This window comes from Cynocephalus volans, chromosome 7, assembly GCF_027409185.1.
Source record: "Cynocephalus volans isolate mCynVol1 chromosome 7, mCynVol1.pri, whole genome shotgun sequence".
Classification (NCBI taxonomy): domain Eukaryota; kingdom Metazoa; phylum Chordata; class Mammalia; order Dermoptera; family Cynocephalidae; genus Cynocephalus; species Cynocephalus volans.
The window spans coordinates 155,580,893-155,603,072 of record NC_084466.1 but is presented as its reverse complement, the minus strand read 5'-3'; the positions used below and the strand labels follow the sequence as shown (position 1 = coordinate 155,603,072).

Sequence of the window (22,180 nt, the reverse complement as noted above, 5' to 3'; positions counted from 1 at the left end):
ATCACTGATCATTCCAGGCTTGGCTCAGTGCTTACAAATGAGCTTTCTGCTTTTCTCCTGAGCATCGATCAGGTCAGCACACAAGGCACTGAGACCAGGATTCGTGGAGAAAGGATTGGGACAGGATTTCTAACATGATGTAATTGGATGTGAATCATTAATTACATTATAAAATATAAAGTACAAAAACCAGAGTCTCTGCAGCCGAGTTGAATTAGTTCCTCAACCAAAAGGAATTAGAGTACCAGTCACAAGACTAGCAAAGACCAGAAAGCCAAGTGTAATCATACTTCACTTCGGCTCCACCTGCGAAGCTCGAAATGCTTAGTTTGGTTCTGTGCAACTCCCAGCTGTCCCTGACGGGGTCAGAACCTTCTGGCCACATGCCTGTTAACATGGTGAATGGTCTTGCTCTTTAAAAAGTTGATTTATTAACAGCTTTCTTAAGATACAATCATATACCATAACCGGCTTGCACTGTGTTGCTCCAGTCAGCAATATCTTGTAGGTAATTATTATTATCTTGAATAATTATATAGATATAATTATAATTATTAATAATTATCTTGAAGGTAATTATTTCTAAGTATACTGAATTTCTGACTGTTGTATATTATTCCATATTATTCAGAGAGAGTACCTAATGTCACAGGTGCAGAGAACTTAAAATGAAGGGTCTCCCAAACCAATCTTGTCCCTTAACTCCTTTTCCAGCAGAGAAAATTTCCCCTAAAACTCAGATTATATTTTCCTGCAAGGAAATGCTCACCCCTTTCTAATCTCAAATTCTGACCATCTTGTTTTCTCTAATGATACACAGGGGTTTGCTATCTGGTCGGCATGGCCTGAAAGCTGGTCTGCCGCGTCCTTCCTGAAAATTGCCCTCATGTGGCTAGGCTGGTGGTCATGTCAGAAATGGAAAATGTGTAATTTCAAATCCAGAGAAAAGCCGTAGCAGCAACTTCTAGCTAGTCAGGGAGTAAATGACCTCAATGACGGTATAATTGAGCTCTTGGCTTCTCTGTCCTCACTCTCCTACCCACCTGCTTTTGTCTAACTTTCTGCCCATCTGTGCTTCTGCTAAGGCAGTGTGCAGAGAGGATGTGAAGTTAGCATTGGTCAAGTTTGCCTCTTAATTTGTGTAAGTTTCAGAGTAGAAAAGGGCAGGTCCATGGTGAAATGGTTACAATGAGAGCTGTACATTTGAATTGTTGCTAATGTCAAGTGCTCATGGGGCTGTGCTATGGGCACATGTGTCCCCCAAAAGTTCATGTACTGGAAGCTTGATCTCCATTGTAACAATGTTGAGAGAGAGGGACATCCAATTATGGTATTTGAAAGGTGGGGCCTTAAAGAGGTGATTACATTGTGAGGACTCTGCCCTGTGAGTGGACTGATCCATGCATGGAGTAATGGGCATGGTTCTGATAGCTTTGCAAGGAGAGCGAGTTAGAAGGTCAGCTCTGTCTTGCAAGTACTTTATCTATTGTGCTGTGATGCCCTGTGTTACAGTACGGAGTCACCCCAGCACAAGGAAGGACCTCATTGTATGTGTTCCCCAGACCTTGAATCTCCCAGCCTCCAAATTGTAAGAAATTTTATTTCTTTTTACATCACCCAGTTTCAGGTATTCTGTTATAAGCAATAGAAACGAACTAATATAGGCTGGATGCACGCAACCCCAAATTATCCTACTTGTCTCTTTCTGCCAAACAGATTCATGGCACCTGCCAACATGGCAGCCTGGTTAAGGCAAGCGAGGCTTCCAACACCCTCCTGAGCACAGAGTGAATGATTAAGGAAAAACGAAAGGCCACAGAAATGCTCTGCCATTCGAGATGTAGACTTAACCTCAAAACGATTTTTCCTTTCCTTGAAGCCATTGAAATTGAGAGAACCCAGGCTCCTCTAGAATAATGCACTTTTATCATCGTGAGGATGGAATTATCTCCAAGTTGATGGCATCTCTCCTTCTGTCACAAATTTCCAAACTTGCCCACTCTTTGGGGGCAGTAGCCATGTCTCCTTGCTCCCCATCATATCCCCAGCTCATAACAGGTTGAATGACATAGGAGGTACCTAAAAGATACTTTCAAGTTATTGAATTAATGTGTACCTCTAAGAGACTTTCGAAATTCCCCTGATGAGCTTCTGGGTGGGGATTCTGTATCTCTTGGTTTTCTCCTATTAACTTATAGGCAAGTGAGTCTTCAGGATGTTACTTGAGCTCCTTATGGGTGAAAGGCCCTTGCTGAAGACATGAGCTATCAGTTAAATGATGATGTGAGGCCCTTGACAGTGCCAGGTGTCATCCAGGTGTCAGGCACTGCACTAAGCAAAGCAAGGTCCCTACTCTCGTGGGACTTGCTAGTGACTGGATAGAGATGGACAACAAATAATCGCTTCAGTGTGAGAAATTTCGAGGAGTAATAGCTTTTGCAGAGCACTGGAATCAGCTCATGTGATTGTGTTGGTTACTTGTTGTCTCCTCTAGAAGGGGTGGCCAGGGAAGACTTCTCTGATTAAGTGACATTTCAGCCAAGGTCTTCATGATAAGAAGCCTTCCTGTGACAGTGAAAAGGACGATGAGCATTTTAGATTGAGGGAACAGCTGGTGAAAAGACCTGACGTGACACCAGCACAGAGCTGACACAGTCACGGGACAAGACCAAGGCCAGGGGAGTGGAGAGTGGAGGACAGCAGAGGGGCTGCCTGAGCTCAGGAGGGGCAGGGGCCAGATCACATCAGGAGGAGTTTGTGACTTACTTTAGGTGGGAGGGAAAGCCATCAGAGAGATCTAAGCAGAGGACTATCATGACCTGACTTTTTCTCAAGACCTCAGGTGACGCAGGGAAGTCAGCAGAGTGAGAGAGGGAGCCAGGTGTGTGCTGCGGGAGGTGACAGGCAGGGTGGGTGGTGCACGTTAGTTAGGCAGAGTCACAGGACTTGCCCATGGATGCCATGCGTAGCGGAGGGAACAGAGGAATAGAGGTAACCCTGGATTTGGAGGTAAATAAGTCATTGCATTAAGGAACGTGACGGTGAGCACAGGCCCCACCTAATCATTTGCAGATCCGAGGGTCGCTGGGGACAACCTTCAGGGCCAGGCAGAGACTGGATGTGCCTAAAAGTTCCCAAGCAATGGCCAGCTTGTGTGTGGAGGTGTGGCCCTGTTTAAAGGCACCTGCAAATCCAAGGAACAGGAGAGCACCCTAGACCGTGGAACAGTCCTACATGGAAAATCAGAACGCGAAAGCCAGTGGGAGACTGAGCACATTTTGCCAAATTCAGAAGTTACTACATGCACGTGAGACAAGGCAGAGCACAAGTTCATTTTCGTTGTTACTTAGTGACGTTTTGAGTTCGGCCCTCAGTGTCGTTAGTATTTTGAAAGGTATTAACCTTCTGTCACTTTTTCCTTAAACATGGTTAGACTTGGGATGTTTGTGTTACTTAATGTGATTTATTATATCCAAGAGGCTTTTTTTTTAGTCCTTGTCATACATAATCACATGTGAATAATGAAAGTCATTAGAAAAAGAAAATTCTCTTTTTAGAAATTTTCTTTACAGTGAACTTTCCTGGAATGCAGATCTTCTTCTGAACCGTCACGTAGGACCCTACCAGCCAATGAAACCTCTCGGTATCCTAGTCATCAAAGAAAAGACGAGATGCATTTTTGAAGCGGTAGAAAGGGCACTACTTAGACTGTGTTCGTGTGATAAATTGAGCAGGATTTCACATTTTCCCCATCTAAACCTGTTTAATGACAAGTAACCTATCTGCTGCTATAATCGAGAAGGATCTGGATCTCCAGCGCAGTAGATCCCTCGGGTCCCTTCTTGTTTGTGTTTTGGCAATCCCAAATAGAAACAATACATGTGTTTTCCTTCTCCACATCTTATTTTTAGAAAATCTGGAACACGAAATGCCTTCGGTTCAGCACATGACTCCCATTAGCATTAATGGGAGAAAGGCTCCTTCATGGAGGAAAAGAACCATCCCCCAGTGTCTAGATCACACAGGCCGGTGCCAGGGCCTCGTGCGTGCTCCTCATCAGCTCTGTCGTGTGGGGGTGAGCCCTGCCCAAGTCAGACCCCCACTCAGGATGAGTTGGGATTGAAGATCAGGGTCTCTTCAGAGCTCAGAGTCCGGCTGCCTTCTCTTGCCCAGCCCTTCACCCTTCAGCTCTGGCAGAGTGGGCTCTGCAGGGCCACTGGGACCCCACACATTCTGGACTCAATCTGCTGGTTCATTTTCCTCCCCAACTCCAGGGTATGACTGTGGTACCTGACAGCTTGTCCTATCAACTGGATATTTCTGAGAAAGTAGTGTAACTGGTATTTCTACTCCCCAGCATATACGTGAGCCCCAGTTCCATGGAGGGCCCCTCAGCAGGGCTACCCACCCTGGAGTAAGGCACAGACGTTCCGTCGGTGCTTGCAGCCTTGATACGGAGGGTCCCGATGTTGATCTCCACTGCTGACCTGGGACAGCTGTGTTGTTTGCTCCCCAGGGCCTGGGGTCGGGTGGAGATTTGGCGCAGATCCCACTGCAGGCTCCACTTCTCCTTCCCTGCCCTAGTGCAAATAGACGTGTCCAGATGAATGTGACCGAAGTGCTTAGGGACATCTCTGAAGGTGAGAAGCGTCAGTGTGTCCCAGCAGGGAAGGGTGCAGGGGGGCAGAGGCTGTTGCTGTCCCTGCCGCAGCCGGGCTTTTGCATTCAGAGTTCCCCCAAGAGTCTCAGATCTCCTCCAGCTTCTGCAGGGAGCTCCATAGTCCACTCTCTCACCTGCTCCCCAGGCGACAGGGTCAGGGGGTTGGACAGCAGAACCCCTCCACCAGAGCTCCTCCCAGGATCAGGAAGATGGCTCTGTCAGCCCTCGCCAAAGGACAGCTCTTATCCCACCACGTAAGATGGTCACACCCGTAACCCACATTGACCTTCATCTGGCCTCCATCCAGTGAGCCTGGCAAAATGGGCAGGAAATAGCAGTCTTTGGACACAGGTGAGACATGGGTCAAAGATTTAGCAAATGATCTTTTGGCCTCTCTGTGTCTTCTTGTGTCTATATTTTTTCGTAGATTTGGAATAAAAGACCAAGTCTATCCATATCATTTAAGGATCATATTTTTAAAGTGGTGCCTCAGATATGGGCCCTCTTAGGGATGGGTAATTTTTCTGAAAGCTCATCTTTGTACAGTACATTATTCTTTTAGAGTTTTCATATGGCTCCTTTCCGTCCTCATGGAGCAGGATGGTTATTAACCTTTTGTGTGGATGGGTAACTTGAGACCACGTGAGTTGGATGACTTGTGTAGAGCCACACAGTCAATGCGAGGCAGAACCAGGTGGGAGCAGATCCCAGATCTCTAGGCTTGTATTCCATGTTCTTTCCAGCACCTTCTGACTTTCTGAAATGAAGTCATGTTGCAAACTCAGTCATCCTGGGAGATTTCATGTTGTGGGACTGGCAGGTGCATGGGGGATCAACGGAAGCCACGGTGGGCTTCTGAGTCGCTGGTGATCTGTCTCTGCTCACCAACAGGTGCACAGAAACTGTAAACCATGCTGAGATGCACCTGGGTGTTTTAACAAATAGAGCGCAGGATTTTACAAATATGTTTGTGCCATTCCTGGTGTGTTAACAGATGCAGAGAGAGTCAGTCATACATGGAATTCCTGAGAAGTGACTTTCAACTCCATGAAAGACTGCTGCTGTATGAGGAACTTTTTTAACCTATCACAAATGACCGTTTCATTTTATTTTATTTTATTTTTGTCTTTTTCGTGACCGGCACTCAGCCAGTGAGTGCACCAGCCATTCCCATATAGGATCCAAACCCGCGGCGGGAGCGTCGCTGCGCTCCCAGCGCCACACTCTCCCGAGTGCGCCACGGGCTCAGCCCACAAATGACCATTTTAAAAAATGTTTCAGTTTAAACTAAGTTTAGGCTTATAGAAATAAAGCAAAAATAGTACAAAGTGTTCCTTTGTACCCCCTAATACTAACATATAAAATGTCAACAATGACCATTTAAATTTTTTCCTTAAACAAATCAACAAGCACCAATGCAACCTAAGGACCAGCTACTTGAAAACTCACTTTTTAAAGGGGGCTGTCCTTACTCTAGTCCCTGACCCAAAAGATTTCTTTGAAAGGCATCAAGGTAGGAAACAAAGATGGCTCGAAGTACAGCAGGGGTGGGGTAGACCCAGTGGGTGTGAAATGTGGTAGACATCTTCTTAAGAGAAGCTTTTGGGAAAACGATTGGGGTATTCAGAGGTTTAAAAGCCCAATGAAAACCCATCAACTGTTTCTTCCTACTGTTATGAAATTGTTGAATATTCTTACCAAAAATGTGGGGAGGGGCACCTTGGTATGGGGGGGAAAAGTGTACATCCTACAGTCATTATGCATAATTCACTGCCATGGTGCAAGTTTATATAAAACAACATTCAGTTGTGAGTATTAACTGAGCATTTAAAAATGTCAGAAGGAAGTTATTTCCTCTCTTAGCCATCGTTAGACAGCTAGCAAGAATAAAAGTCCACGAGGCCTCTCTCCTTTCCCCAGATGTGCATATTCGACATTGGTTCAGAAGAAACTTGTACTTCTTAACGATTTTGCCTTCTCCACATTTCTCCAAAATGATGATTTTTTTCAATAAGATGATGATACGTTTATTTTCACAAGGAAATCCCTCCCCTTCTTAGGACGTAAGGAAAATGCTTTTACTAGATACAAATATTCATGGTAGCTTTTAAGAAACAGTTAAACATATTTCCATTTTTATGTATCTAAGTGGTCTCATGGGACAAACCCATTAACAAAATATGTTTTGTTTCTTATGAATTACTCTCAGAGAGGAGAAATAACTCAGGAAGTCCACATTAAACGGGAGTAATTAGAAAGCAGAGCGTTCATCTGGTACCACACCAGGTGTTCATTTCATTGGGAAATGATGGTCACTTGGAGAGGGAACGGGCCATGAAAGGACATTATATGTCTAAGCCTCGTTGTCACAGGAGACGATGGCAGAGAAAACCAGCCGGTGTCAGTGTCTCCTTTCTTGTGTCCTGACTGCGGCCTGGCCTGAGCTGACTCAGCCTCCTTGTGTCATTTGATTTATTCTTAGTTGCTATTTTCATGTGGCATGTGCTTTTCTTTAGAGGCCCTAGGGAACGTCTCCAATTCTGATTGTCAAAAATAGTTCTTCAAAGGGCGCCACATTCTTAGAAGAAGATGCACACAGGGCCACATGTTTCCAGCCGAGTTTGGGCTGACATGATTGAGGTTTGTAGAAAGTGTCTGGGAAGGCCAGAAAAGTGATGTCAGCCAGGCGGGGAAGTGCTTCCAGCGGCCGCGACAGTGCTGAGAAGCGGGATGCTGGGTCTTTTCCACGGGAACCCTGCAGCCTTGGAATTTGCTTCCTTTTCTGACTTGGAATCCTCTGAGGTATTTATATCTTCCCCAAATGGGGTTTCCAGATCTTGTAATGAAAATGAGGGTCTGACGTGTTGGAGGGAAGAATAGGCCTGACCTAGGAAGGCAGGAAGTGGGGGGACTGTGTCGGGTGGGGTATTGTGCATCAGGTGGGTGTCTTCTCCTGGCCCCAGCCCCCACAGAGCACCCACACTGGGGATTCCTTACAGCCGGTGTCCTGCAAACACGTGTGGAAGTTGAATCTGTATCAAAAAATATATCAGAAAGGGGATTCTGCGATTGGAAACCTCAACAGTATTATAAAACCCCTAATTTCGTATCGCACATTTTAGGCCCAGTCTTTGGTCGTATATATTTAGCATTTCAAATTGGCTTTTTAGTTTTGTCCGTTTCCTTCAGACCTCAGCACGAAATCAACCAGTTTCTGGCTTAAGTCCCCTGACCATGAATTAAGGTTAAAGATTTGCTTCTTCCAGCACCTGATGGGTTCCATCTTCATCTTAGTTTTAATTACTCAGTTTTGCCAAGCACACACATTTGCCCATTTGCCACTCATTTTTATAAAGACGGGACATGTTGTCTGTGTTTGAACTATTGCCAGGAAACAGTTGTGCAAATAAGAATGTCGACTCTGCAGGTGCTGAAGGCAGCCTCGTGGCGAGGCGGAGGCTGGTGCTGGTCCGCTGACGGGCTGACAGTCAGCATCAGAGTGTGGGAGGGTGTGGGGTCGTTCTGAAGTGCAGGAAGGTCAGGATTAGGAACGCCAAGATCCACCTGAGTGTGGACCACCCAGGGGCGTAGGCCTGAGCATTGACATCACCTGAGGGATGCTTAAGGCCTTAGTCTAGTCTCCATAAACCTCCACTCACCAGGATAGCAGGAGCCCTCCCTTAACTGCTTGGAAGTTTTAGTCTCCTTCAAGATGTTTTGTGTTTTGCTGCCTTTTGGCTTTCAAAATAGTCTTTTCTATGTCACTTTGACCACATTCTTTAGCTAGAAGACCCTGCTGGCTCTGTAGCCAGCTCCCACATGTTGGATTTATTCATTGTTGGGTGTTTTGGACTGTTCAGAACAGGTGACAACTTCCTCAGCTCAGTGCTGGAGTCAGAATGGCGTTTGGAGAAACCACCCTGTTCTTCCCAAATGCAAATCAAAAAGACATCCATTCACTCTATGGTAGGACTGTTATTCCTGATGGGCCTGACCCTCGTCCTTAGATCTGTGCTGCTAGCCCTTGGCTTGCTTGCTGCAGGAGGTCACAGGCAAATGTGGGGAGGGTGCCAGGTGAGGTCTGCAGCTTATCCTGCAAGCCCACCAGAGAGGCTTCCCAGCAGGGGGTTGCCAGGTGGAAGGATGTGTGCGTGTGTGGTTTTGTCAGGCATTGCCAAAGTACCCTTGTTGTACAAGACACACTGTGGTATGACTGATGTTTATTGTCAACATTGTTACCATTTTATAATTACTAGTATTTTGTCGTATTTGCTATATTTTTCTCTCCCAAGTTATGTAGTCTTTACTTCTTTACTTATACTTTTTCTTTTCGTATTTGAGAAGGTTTGTGTTTTTGTTCCAGTGGTTACATTTGTACTTCCACCTTTTCAATCTTACGTAGCCCCTGGTCTGAGAGCAGCTGAAGGGACAGGAGACACAGGAAAGCCAGGCAGACTGTGGCAGTCTTGTGCCCCCTGTGGGCACGTGGCGGGATTGCATGCCCTCTGTCTTTGACACTCGTGCTTGGGCCAATGAAATTCTGAACGATGCAAGTCTCTTGTGAGTGGAGCCTGGATGGCCCAGTGCAGTTCGTCTGTGGTCCTTCCCCAGTCACTGTGGTCATGGAGCAGATGTCCGATGGAGCCCCCCTTGGCCTTCCCAAGTGACAGTGATGAGCAGAGTCCCTGGGGCCTGCATAGCTCCTGTAACTTGGGCTGCTCCTCAGACTTGTGTGTGTGAGCTGCTGGGAATTGGCCACAAGGTAGATTCTGATTCAGGTCTAGGTGGGTCTGGGCATCTGTGTCACTGACACGTTCCTGGGTGTTAGTGCTGCTGGTTTGCAGACAACATTTTTAATAGCAAGGCACTGAGCCACTGAAATTTGTTTGCTTTTGTTCTTTGTTTCCTAACTACAATATAAACCCAAGCTGGTGGTTCTCAGAGTGTGGTTCCTGCAACAGCAGCATCTGCATCTCTTGGAGCTTGGATCTACTGCATTAGAAACTCAGGGTGGGCTCAGCAGTCTGAGTTTTAACAAACCTGCCATGTGATTCTGACGTATGCTGCCAAGAATCTTGACCCATGCCTTGACAGATCAATTAGGAATTGTGTTTAGCTTTGACTAACTGGACACTCAAAAACCAGTGAATTAAAAATATAAGAGAGAATGAAAGAAATCCAGTGGTGGGCAGTCTGGGGCATGTGTGGCCGACCCACAGAGTCATCAGGAGTCCAAGCCTCTGCTTCTCTGCTCCAGCCAACACACCCACACCCACACAGAATACCAGTTGGTCCATCCCCTCTCAAGACCTTCTTACTTCTCCCAAAGGAGTTCTGCTTATATCTCACATGCCCATGACACCCATCGCCATCTTGAACAAAATGAGAAGTTTTTAAGTAAAAAAAAAAACACAGAAAAAAACCAACAAAAAAACCCAAGAATGGATATTGGGCAGACAACCAGAACTGTCTGCCACAGAGAGAGTTTAGACTTCAAGTCTCAGTGATGTTGACTAAAAGACATGGACAAAGTAGCATTCTGTGAGCCAGAAGAGTTAGTGGATGTAAGCAGAGAGTAGAAGGTTTTAATTTACTAGTTCAGAGGTAAAGCAGCTCCAGGTGCAGATACATAACAGGTTGTGGTGGTAGTGGTGGGCTGGAGTGAGGTGATGGCCACTGGTTATGGGACGGGGCTTGAAGTGGCAGTGATAGTCATTGGTGGTAGGAGTGGTGAGCTGGAGTGGCAGTGATGGTCATTGGTTATAGGAGGGGACTTGAAGTGGAGATGTTGGTCATTGGTGGTAGGAGGCATGAGGGTAGGAATTTTGTTTTCCACTGCAGCATCCCAAGTGACCTAGACCAGTGCCTGGCATATAGTAGGTACTCAATAAATAGTTATGGAATCGATGATAAAGAGGTAAAGAAATTTCTTTGAGAGAGCAAGAGAGACCCACAATAACCTTGGTTATCCTTCCCTGGAGTACTAAGAACTCTGATGAGGGTAATGAGATAAATGTCTGAAATGGAAGCCACACCCCTTTTTCAAATACACGCACGCACGCACACACGCACACACGTGCACACAAACACACTCACCCAGTGATTCTGGGATGAGGGTCTGGCCCTGAGCAGACATGTTCATACTGTAGGAGCCTTGACCTCTGCTGTTCTCTTTGACACCCGGCAGGTCAGCTTGATTTTTTTTTTTTTTTTTTTACCTATCTTTAACATATTTTCCTGGGTGTCAGAGCACCCAGGAAAAGCAAAAGGTTGAAATCGTGCCGGCATTGTCAGGCAGTATGGAAAGAGCCACAGTCATCCCCCTCCCCCCAGTTCCCGAGCATCGCAGGTTGATGAACCTGTGCTTGTGGGTATCACCAGGCACGGAAGAGGGGGTCCTGCTTAGCTATTAGCTATATCCAAAACAAAAATGGAAGAATGAAGGAAAGAAAGTCATGTCCTAATGCGCAGCAATAAGCTATACTTCCCAGAGACAACCACTGTGAGCATTTGGGGAGTGTCAGAATGTATTTTAATTTTTTATACTTTTTATCATTCAAATTTTTTGACAGTGATCATTTATTGTTTTCATGATTTAGAAAAAGGTGTTTAATGGTAATATGTCTTAATGAAAAATAATCATCACCTCAAATGGTCGCTTTTGGAAACGTCAGCAACAAGTTTTGAGGAAAGCTTCAGACTTTCTTTTTTTGCGTGCTTCAGGAATCTGAGTCACGCTTTGGGGTAAAGGATTATGGGAAAACCAATAATCTGGGACTCTGCTTCCTGAGTGGAAGGAAGAGAGATGGGATCTAATAATTACCTGGAACTTCTGTCTCTTGATCATCATTTGCAGTGTAGGCGAGGTTATCCTGTCATTAGGAAGCAGACAGACATGCACGCGTGTGTGCACGCACTTTATTTCTTCCTTCCAAATACATTTTGTGTGTTTAAGACTTCTGTTCATCAACTTGAAGACCTCTAAGATTATTGAAAAAACAGTTCTGGCTACTTCTCCAGTGTCCTTCCTTGATATTCTCAGGGGGAAGGGGTAATAAATTCCTACTTTGCAGCAACTGCATGTGTGAGCCTTCAATGTAAATTGGAGCTGCACTCACAGTTCCCCACGCTTGACCCTAGAGCAATAATTATGAATATACTGGTTCCCCCTCCCCCCCCTTTTTCTCTGAATACACAGAGCACTTCTGATCACTGGACTTGCATACTTGTGTCCTCACACCATACTGACATTTTACCAAACATTCTGCATCCCAACCATCCGCCCTGGCTTCCAGTGGAGGCTTCTTTCCTAGATCACCTTTTACCAGCCAGTCTTATTTCTTGGTCATTAGCCTCTCTCCCTACTTAGATCTGCTTCTTCAGGGAGAAAAGATTCTAATGGTCTATGGCAGGAGATACCTGTTTACTGTCTGGGAAGGGCTGGCATTTTCAGGAAGTCTCGCTTCCTGCAAAGGAAAGAGCTTGCTCCTTGGAGCTCCCCCTGGCCTGGGCCCTCTGTCGCTGGATGCCCCTTCATCCTTGCTGGCTGATTTTCTGTTGGCTCTTCCCCCTTGGTGCTGTCTCTTCCTCCATCCCAGTGGCACCAGCTCCAGTTCAGCTTTGGCCATGTGCATTGTCTTTGGGACTTCGTGGGGACACAGCTTCCTACTCCCAGTCCTCTCGCCAGAGCTGCTTATCCCCTCTCCTGCCCACCTCCCGCTTTTCTGACTCTTCCTGGGCTGCAGCGTCACTACACAGAAACTGAACAGAAATATGCTGAAACAATTACCAGTTGATTTTAAGCAGAAGTCTGGATGGGGAAAGATGCAGATGTACCAGATGGAGACCCATTTCCACATGAGGAAATGAAGTTTTAACCTGCAGCCAGAAGCCTCAACTAGTAAAAAAGCAGAGAAAATATCTATCAGTCTTGTCCATGTAAAAGGCTCATTCTTTGTTTTCTCTCTGAATTGTTTTTCAAGAGGCCACCGACTAACTCTGCTTTCATTTCACCTTTCGAGTATTGTAGCTGGGGGTAGTTTGAGGTTTTCTCTCTCCTCTGAAAGGAGAGGAATAAAGCAAGTGACACGCACTAGAGAAGTTATGCGCTTACTCAGCACCGTCGTCCCTGCCTCTTCCTTCCTCTTCTGTGGCCTCTGTGTCCACAAATTAGCAAGCATCGTGCAGAAGATGCCCACCTCCCCCCTCTGCAGCAGGCTCTCCTTTCCCAGTGCCGAAAGAGGGGACAGCAGAGTCCTGCCAAGAGCAAGGGAGGCCCTGATTCAGAGTGGCTGTCCATCTGACCGACGCCTCTCCTACCAAGCTCACTTACTTGATTTCCAGTTAGATACTGTAGTTATGGGATTTGCTAGAGGAAAACCCACAGGTGAGGGAGGGAGGTAAGAGAGGCGAGCTGTCTATCAAATGCAGACACAGGAGCCTTAAAAAGGAGTGAGGGGCGTGGCCTGTGATGTTAGGCTCTTAAGGAGATCCTGAGGCCCACTCTGCAGTTGACTTCATATGTTGATGGTCCAGAGACATCTACATAACCCTCAGTCACTGTGTTTCTAAGACACAGGCAGTGTTAGATGGTCCAGATTTTGAGAGAAGAAAACATTACCGCCAGAAACATCAACAACCTGCGGGGAAATGTCTTAGATTCGTTCAGAAATGTCTCTTTGGTTGACTAGTTGACTGAAGGTTCCGTTAAGAAGGCAGGAAGCTTCACAGAGCTGAGACCCAAACCTTCAGCGAGCATCTTCCTCTTCCTGGACGAATGTTCTAGAGAGGGGAAGTTTCATCTTCAACACCAAAACGCCTTTAACACAATTTAAACTAATGTGAATATGAATGATTCTAGAATGGGTTCTAGGTGTCCTTTACCTGCCTTGGGCTATTGAATGCCCCCGGAGAGCTGTTCTCGCAGCTTGTGTGATGCTTTGCATGGTTTTCTTGCTTTTCCTTTGGGATTTGACTGGCAGAGTCTAGCTGCGGTGTGGGCCCCTCTCCCTAGCAACCACGCTCATGTTCCAGTTTTCTGCTGTGAACCAAATTGCCCCAGTTATTAATTAGAATTGTGTGCCCATCAGGGGCAGTGGCTCAATACAGGCTTATCTGAGAACAGGAAATATTTGTGTAATATTTGAAAGAAAGCAGTAAAATATCTTTTTAAATCAAATTGATTTATGATGACATTTCCTGGCCAGTGGAAGTGAAGTATCTTGAGGAAGGGACACCTTTTCCTCATTTTGTACTAAGGGTCTGCAGGGGCTGCTGGTGCCCTCCCCTGCCCCAGACTCATGCTTCTTCTCAGCTGGTCTTGATGACGGGCTGGTAAGGTCCTCGAAACTACGCGCCTTCCCCTGCCCTGCTTGGGTCGGCTCGGGGCCCACCTCTCACTGCAGAGAGTGCCCTGCGTCACCTGACCCTAAGGCCTGCAGTTGAGCATGGTGAGATCAGGACCAGAAGATCCAGAGCAGCCCGCGATTCCTCCCCCGCCCCTCTTTCTGGCAGCCAGCCTGCCTGTCACACGCCTGCCCTGCCCAATGCCAGCAGCGGTCAGCCCCCTGTGCACAGGACTCCTGCATGGCTTGCCACTTTCTTCCCCAGAATCACATCCCATAAACACTCAGGGTAGCTATGGCCAGCCAATCCACTGAACTCTGTCCTGGAAGCTTTTGTCTAATAGATGCAATGATGTTCTTACCTTAAAACAGCTAGCTTTGAGCTTGCTATCCATATTTTTGGTATTGCAAATACATTGATAGCAGGGCTGCCTGGTTAGCTCAGTTGGGTAGAGCACCACCTTGCAACACCAAGGTCAAGGATTTATTTCCCTGTGCCGCCCAGCCACCAAAAAAAAAAAAAAAAAAAAGAAGAAGAAGAAGAAAATATATTGGTTATGGAAACCTAACAGGTAGGTAAATTGTAGACAAAAGCCATGAATGGAGTAAGGCCAGTTCAGGTGAGTGGTTGTGTCTGGTGGTAGCTTTATTGTTGCTCTGTTTAATCTTCAAATAGTAACTATAATGCACTTCGCAATGAAAACGAGCTTGAGAAAAGTATAAACAGGCACTGCATAATGGTCCAAGGGGCTCTTCTGTGAGTCAAGGATATGGGTTCAGTGGGAGGCATTGATGACTGTTGGGCAGAATCTTTCTGTTGAATTTTGTTTACTTCCTAGTGCATAGCTCAGTTCTGGGGTAGGTGAGTTTGCTGGATAGATAAGCTATGTAATATCAACCAATAGGGTAACGCATTTCAGAAAAGGGAACATAGGGAATGTTACTATTTGTAGGAAATTTGTGGTGCCCCAGCCCCATCGTGGATCAGACTCAGGAAAGAGGCTTTGAGCTGCAGTCCAAGAAATAGAATTGCCTGGCATAGGCGGCTTCTTTTCCTGCTTCCCTTAAGACAGGCAGAGCCTGCGGTGGCGATGGGTCTCCACTGGAGTGCTGTAGTTTAAAATGTGGGGCATGAACAGAGAACTCTAAGCCCACCCTGCATGCACAGTGTGTGGGAAGAAGAGGCCAGCATGCTGCCTTGCCCTGCAAAAGCCCCCGAGGATGATTTTATGCTTGATGTTTGCACATTCCAGAATCCACAAAAAAAGACCTGATCAATACGTAGTCAGAAAAATCCTTTGGCTGCATATTTTTCTTTTCTCCAGTACACCAACTGCATTCTGCCTTGTAAAGGTTGTTTTAACTATTTCAAGTCACAAGTGGAACATCTGACTTACACAGAATCATTCACTTAAGAATTTACAATAAACCAGATAGATAGACAGATGAAAAGAAAAATAATAGATAGATGAAAATATAGATGGATAGGTAGCTAGATCTCCATGAGTCTATAAATAAATGCATTAATTTAAAGAAACTAACACCGGGATGAATCTATATTACCTGGCAGATTAAGACTGCATCACTGATAACTAATTTTGCTTTGATTCTTTTTTTTTTTTTTTGTCCTTTTTTGTGACGGTGCTCAGCCAGTGAGCGAACAGGCCATCCCTATATAGGATCCAAACCCGCGGCGGGAGCTCTGCTGCGCTCCCAGCGCTGCACTCTCCCAGTGCTGCACTCTCCCGAGTGAACCACGGGGTCGGCCCTTGCTTTGATTCTTTAGGAGAGCTTCTAATAAAAGGAAGCAGTGTTGAAAGAAATGAGTATTTTAGTTTTTCTGCCTATGATTTTTTAATACTTAAACAGAATTGATGATTTTTGAAATAAACAAAAGTTTGGAAAGATTTTTCTGTAACAAACCATAACTTTACAATAGGTGGACAAATTTCCTGTCCAAATGACAGGGGCTAAAAACAACTGCCATTTTTTTAGTACTTCTTATGTACCAAGCCCTGGGATGCAGTCAGTACTTTACTTACATTTCGTTTGTTTGTAAGAACATGGAAATCTGGGATTACCCCTTTGATGAATAAAGAAATTGATAGCTGCAAAGCTGCTGGATCCCAGAGCCAGGAAAGCACTTTGGGGGATCCTCTCACCCTAAAGTCTGTTCTTTCCCTGCACTGCGTGGCCTGACCTCACCCACAGCCACACTCACCCTGTTCTCATTGGCTGGGATGCCAGAGACTCGGGATTAGAGGGGCTGGGACATGTTGCAGACATCTGAGAACTGTTGAGAGAGAAGGGTGTTATCCTCAGAGCCAGGTAGCCATGGACTCATTTTGTGTGTGTGTAAGACACTTTGAGAAAATACAGCAAGAGCCTTCTAACAACTTTCATTATTCCAGTGGTTCACAACATTTTTTTTCTGCCCCAACAAACAGGAAGGCTGGGAGGCAATCCCACCAACAGCAATGGCCCTCTTGCCCCAGGTGGGGATGTTTCCCTTGCCCAGTATCAGCAGGTGGCAACGTGGGGGGGGGGGCAGGTAGGGAGGCAATTGGTGAAGCGTCCCTGCCTTATTTCAAACAAGTGACTTAAAAAAAAATTTATAGAGTATTCCAGAAGAAAACAGTTTTAAAAAATATCAGAGTATAAAACAGTCAGTGAAAAGAAAGTCTCTCTTCTACTCTCAGTTCCTAGCCTGGCATTGCTCTCGGCCAAAGCAACTCTTTCCCAAGTCTTCTGGGTCCTTGCAGAGATATTCAGAGTCAATAAGCATTTCTGGGGAAGAGGACACAACACACGATCCTGCATTTTGCTTTGTTCTCTTAATAATGTATCCTAGAGACATTTCACATCTAACAAGAGCATCTGCCTCGTTCTTTTTAAGTGATGTACGTAACTTATTTAACCAGTCCCCCATGGATGGGCATAAGGTGGTTTCTAGGTATCTGACATGACAGTGTGGAAACAAGCAGCACGTTGTACCCATCTTTCGATTCACGGCTTTGTCAGAGCTGTGCATACTGACCTGCTAAGCTGTTTCTTACCTCTGTACTTGCCATCGTACATAGCTTGGCATCAGCGGTAACAGTGATAGTGTGCATTAGTAACAATAACTAACATTCATTAAATGCTTACTGTGTATCAGGTACTGTACATGGCTTATTATTTTATTATTACCTCAATTTTAACATTAGATATTTATATTAATAATATAAACAATACTCACATTATTTTTATATAAAATATAATCAGGTAAATTATACTAAAAATATAAAATTTTATTATGCAAAACTAAATGATCTAATAATAAATTTAATTGATAATATTTTATATTGTTAATTCATTATATTATCACCTCACCTCAGTTTTCTAGATGAGGCTAGATAGCTTAAATGTGGTGGAGGTGAGATTTGAACCCAGGTGCTCTGGCGCAGGGTCAAGGCGTGAACTCACCCCCTCTATGGCTCACTGTAGAGAATGTAATACGAATCCCTAAGGGTGCCACTGAGCACAGTTTCTTTAGAGCCATATACATGACAGTAGTGCACAAGGGCACTTCAAAAAGTCTGTAGAAAAATGGAATTGAAAGATAATGCTAATCTTTCCACGAACCTTTTGAAGTACCCTCATGCAAACGGAGCTCCAAGTGAACTTTGGGGGAAATCTTACCAGGAACGACGATCGCATGCAGAAAGTTTCAAGAGCACGTGGCCACTGGGCTCTGATGGCCAATTCTCCTGAACCACAGTGGCAGCCCCATAGGCCTGACCCACAGGAGCTCTGTGTGCAGTAGACGTCAGTCCATTAGATGTGGGCTTGCCACATATTTGAGCACAACTCTCATTTTATTTTTAGTAGAAACAAAAGTATTTCCTGGAAGCAGCAAGAAGCAACAAGGAAAAGCCCGTGTGACTTTGCTCCCCCGGTGGAACAGAAGCCCATTAGACATTTCCTTCCCGATGGGGCTAGTTCTCCAGGTGATGACTGTTGGTCTAGCGACCTTTCTGAGCCCACAGAAGGGACGACATCAGAGCCTCCTGAAACCCAGAAGCCCTTTGCCTGGGTTTCTTTGCCCCTTACAAGATTTGTGCACATCTCCACAGGAAGACAGTGGTGTTCAGATAGAAAGAGAGGTCCCCAAAGGTAAGGCGCGAGGTGGCGGGTTGAGACAATTCTTTCTGGATGTTCACATAGAAAGCAGCACTGCATCTTCCCGGGCCTGGTTCATGTAGGCTCACCTTACAAAGCTTCCCTTTCCCCAATGCAGACAGCAGAGAGGGGGCAGGGTCAGCAGGTTTAAATGGTGGGCCTTCTACCTCCCAAGCATCCGGAAGGCAGCCCCACGTGGGTCAGGGGTTCCTTGTCTTGCCGGGCACATGGCTGGCTCCTGGACTTAGCTGAGGAAGGGACACTGGTGTGGCTGTTCTGAAGGCAACAGATCCACCAGGGTCACCATGTCCCCTGTAACTGACCAGCAGGGACCATGGCTGATGGGCGCAGCACCACATGTCCTAACACTTAACAAGCATGAGCACACTGGACCTGATGGTGTCCACAAGGTAGGTCCTGGTCTCAGTCTCTCATGGAGGAGGGGACCAAGAATTAGAACAGGGTCATCATTTCTCTGGAAGTCAAGCTGTTGGCCACTACTAAATAGTGCGGTGAACAATGACATATCAAAAGAATACAAGAATAGAATAGAAAAATGGCCTATGGTGTCCAGTTATATTAGTGGGAAAATTTAGATTTTCTCTCACTCTAAAGATTTTCTCAAAGAACTTATAGAAAAGGACAGAAAGAAAAACACCAGATTATATAGCTTTAGGTTGTAAAAGTTAAAATGGTTATGGTAATTGATAAAAAATAATGTCATTTGGAATCCAAGTTAATCCCTAGCTCTTCATTCATTAATCCACCAGAGAAGCACTTATTAATCACCTACTGTATGCCGGGCACTGTGCTTGGTGCTCCCTGCCCTCCAGGCTCTCAGTCCAGTGCAGGAGACAGTCAGCAGCATAACCATGTGTGGGGTGGGCTATTGGGAAGCTGAGGACAACCCCTGACCCTTGGAGGAGGGTCTGGCAGAGGCACCTTCCCCCAGGAAATGATTTTGAGCAGGAACTTAAAGGTTGACAAGAGGTTTAAAAATCAGATGAAGGACCAAGTGCATGCAGGCCGAAGGAAATGCAAACACAGAGCAAGGAGCTCGTGGAAGATGTGGCTGAAGGGGGCTGCAGGGGTCCGGGGGCCAGAGCTCATGGGAGGTGGGGAGCTGGCGTGGGTCTGCACGAGTCATGCGGGTTAGGTTGGAAGACCCTTCTAAACCTGGGAAGGGAGTTTGAACTGAAGGCAGGGCCAAGCCCTTGAAGGGGAAGAGACATAATTAAATTTGCTCTAAAGGAAACTGTCTCCTGAGCAATGTGGAAAGCAGATGGGACAGGGCCAAGGCTGGGGGGCTGCCAACCCGCTGGAGTAGAGAGTGAGCGTGTCACTGGGCAGGAGGGGCCTCAGGAGCAGAGGCATTCAGGATCTAGCAGACAGATCTTTGGATGAGCAGAGAAGATGGTGCATTAGGACTGGCCCTGGGGTGGCTGGGCTTGTCACGAGGAGGATGGTGCAGGAGGATGCAGAGAAGCTGGGCTTCCCTGTGCACAGTCAGAGAATGCTCGCAAGGAGATGGAGGTGGTGTGGGGAAGGTGGGGTTCACCCCACAGGAGGGGGGTCCGGGGGCTAGTGATGAGGCCTGGCAGGGAGGGGAGACACAGGGAAAACCTCCAGAAGGAACAAGAGCTTAGGAAAGTGAAAGAAAATGACTTGAAAACCACTGAGGAGTGTGGTGCTGGTAGAGAATAAAGGTGACAGGGGGAGGTGAATGTCCCCCATGAAAAAGCCGTGAGAAGTCTGCTCAGCTTGGGCTGGTAGGTGGTAGGGAACACGGGTGGCTCTGAGTGTATGTAGAACAGCTGGTCCACCAGTAGCAGAGGGTTCAGATAGGAGATCCATGGCACTGTGGAGATGCATCCTATGGCCAGGTAAGCCTCCATGGCCACCTCTCCACTCCCAACACAACTAGCTCCTTTTCGGCACCCAGCCTGGAACTGTGCAGAGACACAGGAGAATACTACTTGGTCCAGCCCTCAGGGAGTCACAGGCTTGTGGGTTAAAACCTCATCTTACGAGCCCACATAGTAACCAAGGCTGCCAAATGGGTGGCGTGTGGTCCCCCCTGCAGGAACAGGGCAGAGGCAGGGCTGGGTCTCAGCCCTGAAGGCTGGGACTCAGCCTGGAGGTGGGAGGTGGCCAGGTGGAGGAATCAGAGGGGCTTCGTGGAGAGGGCAGAACATGTGGGGTGAGGAGCCAGGACGAATCTCGGGGTTCATCCTCTGAAACCCACGGCTGCCGTGATTTGGTGAGGCCATGTGGGGTGGGCAAGGGGCCGTGGGGAGCGTAGGGGAACTGGGCTAAGGAGGGACTGATGGATCTGTCCTTATGTTCCAGGCTGGGGCCAGTGAACACTTATCGATCCCCTTCCAGCACCCCAGAGGCTGCCCTGCCCGAGGTGCTGTGAGTCAATCCTTTCCTGATCTTTTCCACAAAGGAAAGTCAAAACGGTCCCAGGAAGAGGTCAAAACCAGGCTTGAGAGAGAAGTCATTCCAATGACTCACGCAAAGCTGGTGGCCAATGAAGGCGAGGGATAAATAATTGAACACCATTCCTCTGTGCTTACACCGTTAGTGCAGCAAACGCGGATAGATTAATACACCGTCCCAAACAACTGAACTGTAACAATTGTACAGGACGTGCTTAATAGGAAGCACAGGACAGAAAAGTTTCACTTCCTTTTGAGAAATGGCATCAGAAGCAAGGGAACACCGCCTCGGCGAAATCAGTCAGTTGTGAAGCCTGGTGGACTGTGACGTTCCTCCCTGTGACCAGGGCAGCCGGGAGGGCCTGACATGAGGCATAATCTTGTCGGCTTAACAAGGACCATTAATAACCCACTGGCGTTTCTATTTTCAGAATTGTCTTCTGTGTCTAATGGAATTCTCAATCTTCCCTCCTAGGAGATTACACATGCTGTGACTTGGTGGTTAACATACAGGAACGTAAGGACAGTGAGGACCCTGCCACACCTGAGCCTTCTCCAGCGCCCCCCTCGCCAGCAGCCCCCGGGGGATCAGAGACCCCTGGCCTTTCGGAAGACGGTTCTAAGCCTCGGCAAACGCCTGCCGGCTCCTTGACCTTGCAGGTGAGGCCTTCTGGGCATCCTGGCTCGATTCCCGCCAAGGGGAGACCTTCCCTGGGAGCCAGTTGGCACATGTCTTCATTTCTGCCCCTGAGGCTGGGAATTCGACTCCCTTGCTAGTGGCCGTGTGACTCTCTGGGGAGGTCCTCCAACCTTTCTGAGCCTCGGTTTCATTGTTTACATGATGGAGGTGATAATAACTCCACCAGGTTAGAATGAGGATCAAATACTATCAATAGTGCCAATGATCACAGCAATGACAGGTGCCCAGACATGACACAGGTCGCTTCGTAGGCATCAGCACCTTCAATCTTTGCAAGACCCCCAGAAGGCAGGAACCCCTACAAACCTGGTTTTCAGAAGAGGCTATTGAGTTTTGAAAGATTAAGGAAGTTGTCCAAAGTCACGAGGTCATGAGTTGAAGGATATGCAAGCATCTTTTCTCAGTTGTAGAAGTGATGTGTATACTGTAAAAAATGTACACAAAAAATACAGAGATATAAAAACAAGGAGGGCAAACCATCTCAGAGAGGGCCCTGCCAACCGTGTATGGCATGGCCAGCCACGCCTTCCCTTCCTGGTCGTAAACTTCCCTGCAGACATGGAGGTGGCTCCTTTGGTGACTCCTGCATCCCTGGGGCCTCAGTGGGTCCTGGGCGAAATGGTCATGGTGACTCCAAGGCAGCCTGAGCCTACAGGGCTGTCCTTGGGCTGTTCCCAGGGGCCGTCTCTCCAGGCCTGGAACTCTCCTAAAGCTTCAGCACACCCTGTGACCTGGGCCTTGTGGTGCCCAGTACCAGGTGGCTCTGAGCTCCCCTGAGGGCTGGGGAAAGAATGGGGCAGAGGAACGTTTCTGCCATGGCAGCACACCCAGCGAGCCTTTGCGGAGCACCTACTTTGTGCAGAACTCGGGCAGT

General features: G+C 46.9%; 1 protein-coding gene across 1 annotated transcript in view; it reads left to right on the top strand.

The window, feature by feature from the left end:
- Positions 1-22,180, top strand: part of C7H10orf90 (chromosome 7 C10orf90 homolog) — a 223,576-nt gene that overhangs the window by 174,305 nt on the left and 27,091 nt on the right. The window contains 4 exon segments of the mRNA XM_063103500.1: positions 17,872-17,928; positions 17,931-18,034; positions 18,036-18,159; positions 21,082-21,266. Of these exon segments, the coding sequence (XP_062959570.1) occupies positions 17,872-17,928; positions 17,931-18,034; positions 18,036-18,159; positions 21,082-21,266 (470 nt within the window).